Below are 1,976 nucleotides of genomic sequence, written 5' to 3' on the forward strand. Positions count from 1 at the left end.
CTTCCACACCACTCTAACTCACCAGCAGGGCCGAGAACTGCAAGACGCCGTTTTACGTGTTTTGTAAAGCACTTTACAGTAATGGCAGGACTGCCTTTCTCGCACCTTGTGTGTCGGTAACACGGTGGAGCTACTCCTGCAGGCTGGCCGGGGCAGGTAGTCCCTGACAGCCTTCCTGCTGTCTGAGTTCACCCGGGTCTCGGCCTCGAGCCCTAGTGCACTGTGGGAGGTGAGTTAGCTGGGTGCCGGGTGGCCGAGCAGGGTCAGCTGGGCATCACAGGGAAGGAGGGAGCAAGCTCTGAGCCAGGCCGAGGGAGCCCCCCCGGGGCCCCGACTCGGACCTTAAACATCTCTCTCCCACCCTTCCCCAGGTGCTGCAAGATCCTCAATGGGGCGGGTGAGCCCCGCGTCTTCAGGCCCCGCGACCGGGACGAGATGGTGAAGAAGGTGATTGAGCCCATGGCCTGCGATGGGCTACGCACCATCTGCGTGGCCTACAGGGACTTCCCTGGCAGCCCCGAGCCCGACTGGGACAACGAGAACGACATCCTCAACGACCTCACCTGCATCTGCGTGGTGGGCATCGAGGACCCTGTGCGGCCTGAGGTGGGTCCCCAAGGCCGACAGGCTCGGGGGGCAGGGCGGAGACCAGGAGTGCAGCCCACTGGGTGATGGAAAATGAGTCGCTTCACTTCTCTGAGCCCCGGGTTCCACGAAACGTCCACGGGGATCTCTTACCTGCTCCTAAACACGGGTATCATGAGACCAGCAGAGGCCACACGCGGTCTGCTCGGAGGACACGGCCTGCCAGCAAACACCATCTGCAGTGGGGACAGTCCTCAAGCTGTCATCCCACCACCAGGAGCTCTCCCCTCTGGCCCTCCCAAGGGGCAGGCTGGGAGCGTTCCCTGCCCTAAAAGTCTCTCCCCACCGAAGCCCCACGGGGTCACTTGTAGCAAATCCACAGGCCTAGATTCCAGGGTGCCTGCAAAGCTCACGCCCGTGACAGGGCCCCTGCCTTCAGGAGAGCCCGAAGCGCAGTGTTCCTGCGGGTCCTTGCAGCACTCCCGGGCCGGCTGCGATGAACCAAGTGGTGTACCCGGCCACCCTGCCCGGGACAGCTGAGAGCCTCCCTTGGTCAGATTTCCCAGGGAATTGGCGAGAAAATTAACCCAAGGTCACGTTCTCTAGCAGAAGGGACGGGAGTGACAGCTCCTCCTCCCCAGGATGGAAGGAGGTGACAAGTGTGGGGTACTCGCCCACCGCTGGGCTTCTGTCTTTTTAACAGGGTCTGCATCAGGGGAAGGCCAGGACTCAGTACTGAGGGCTGCATGGTCAGGGAAGTGGGACGTGTGTGGGCCGTGGGGTGCCCAGGCGGGAGAGAGGCCGTGGGAGAGGAGCGGGTTCCCTCAGATCGCCAGTGCACTCCCATGGGTGCACAGAGCAAGCCAAGGGTCCTGTGGGGCCTAGAGGAGAGCCCTGGCCATGAGCAGGAGGCCACATCCACGTCCTCTGAGGACGAACTTGGCTGCTGGGTCCCGATCAGCCTTGGCTACGAGACTCGGCCAAGTCCCTTGGGGGTCGCCTTCCTCTGCTGAGAACTTCGGTGCTTTCACCCACCCTGGACTATCCTCTGGGCTCTCCGGCCACCCGCTGCTCCTCTTGGGGGCCTCACTCTTACCCTTCTTTAAAGTGAAGGGGAGGGAAAGCCCAGCAATTAAGCACTACACAGAGGAAAGCTGGATCCTACATGGCCGGCCAGGGTTCAAGTCCTGGCACTGGTGGCTTAAAAAACATGTGGGACAGGGAACCAGCAGTCAGCGTAATGGCTATGTCGCTGGACTCCCACGTAGTCGACCGCGGTTCGTGTCCCGGACCCGGTGGCTTAAAACTCACGCCGGGCGCGTGTGCGTGCGTGCCCAAGATCCCGAGAGGAGCATGGAGAAGGGATGACGGCGTGAACATCCCACCTGGGT

The 1,976-nt window shown here is 62.0% G+C and overlaps 1 protein-coding gene across 11 annotated transcripts in view; it reads left to right on the top strand.

Annotated features, from left to right (window-relative positions):
* Positions 1–1,976, top strand: part of ATP2B2 (ATPase plasma membrane Ca2+ transporting 2) — a 354,796-nt gene that overhangs the window by 322,539 nt on the left and 30,281 nt on the right. For all 11 annotated transcript variants that reach the window (XM_006151983.3, XM_006151984.3, XM_027773234.1 and 8 more), the window contains one exon: positions 372–606. In XM_006151983.3, coding sequence (XP_006152045.1) covers positions 372–606 — 235 coding nt within the window. The remainder of the gene's footprint in view (positions 1–371; positions 607–1,976) is intronic.

The sequence above is a fragment of the Tupaia chinensis genome, unplaced genomic scaffold, assembly GCF_000334495.1.
Source record: "Tupaia chinensis unplaced genomic scaffold, TupChi_1.0 Scaffold000333_1, whole genome shotgun sequence".
NCBI lineage: Eukaryota > Metazoa > Chordata > Mammalia > Scandentia > Tupaiidae > Tupaia > Tupaia belangeri.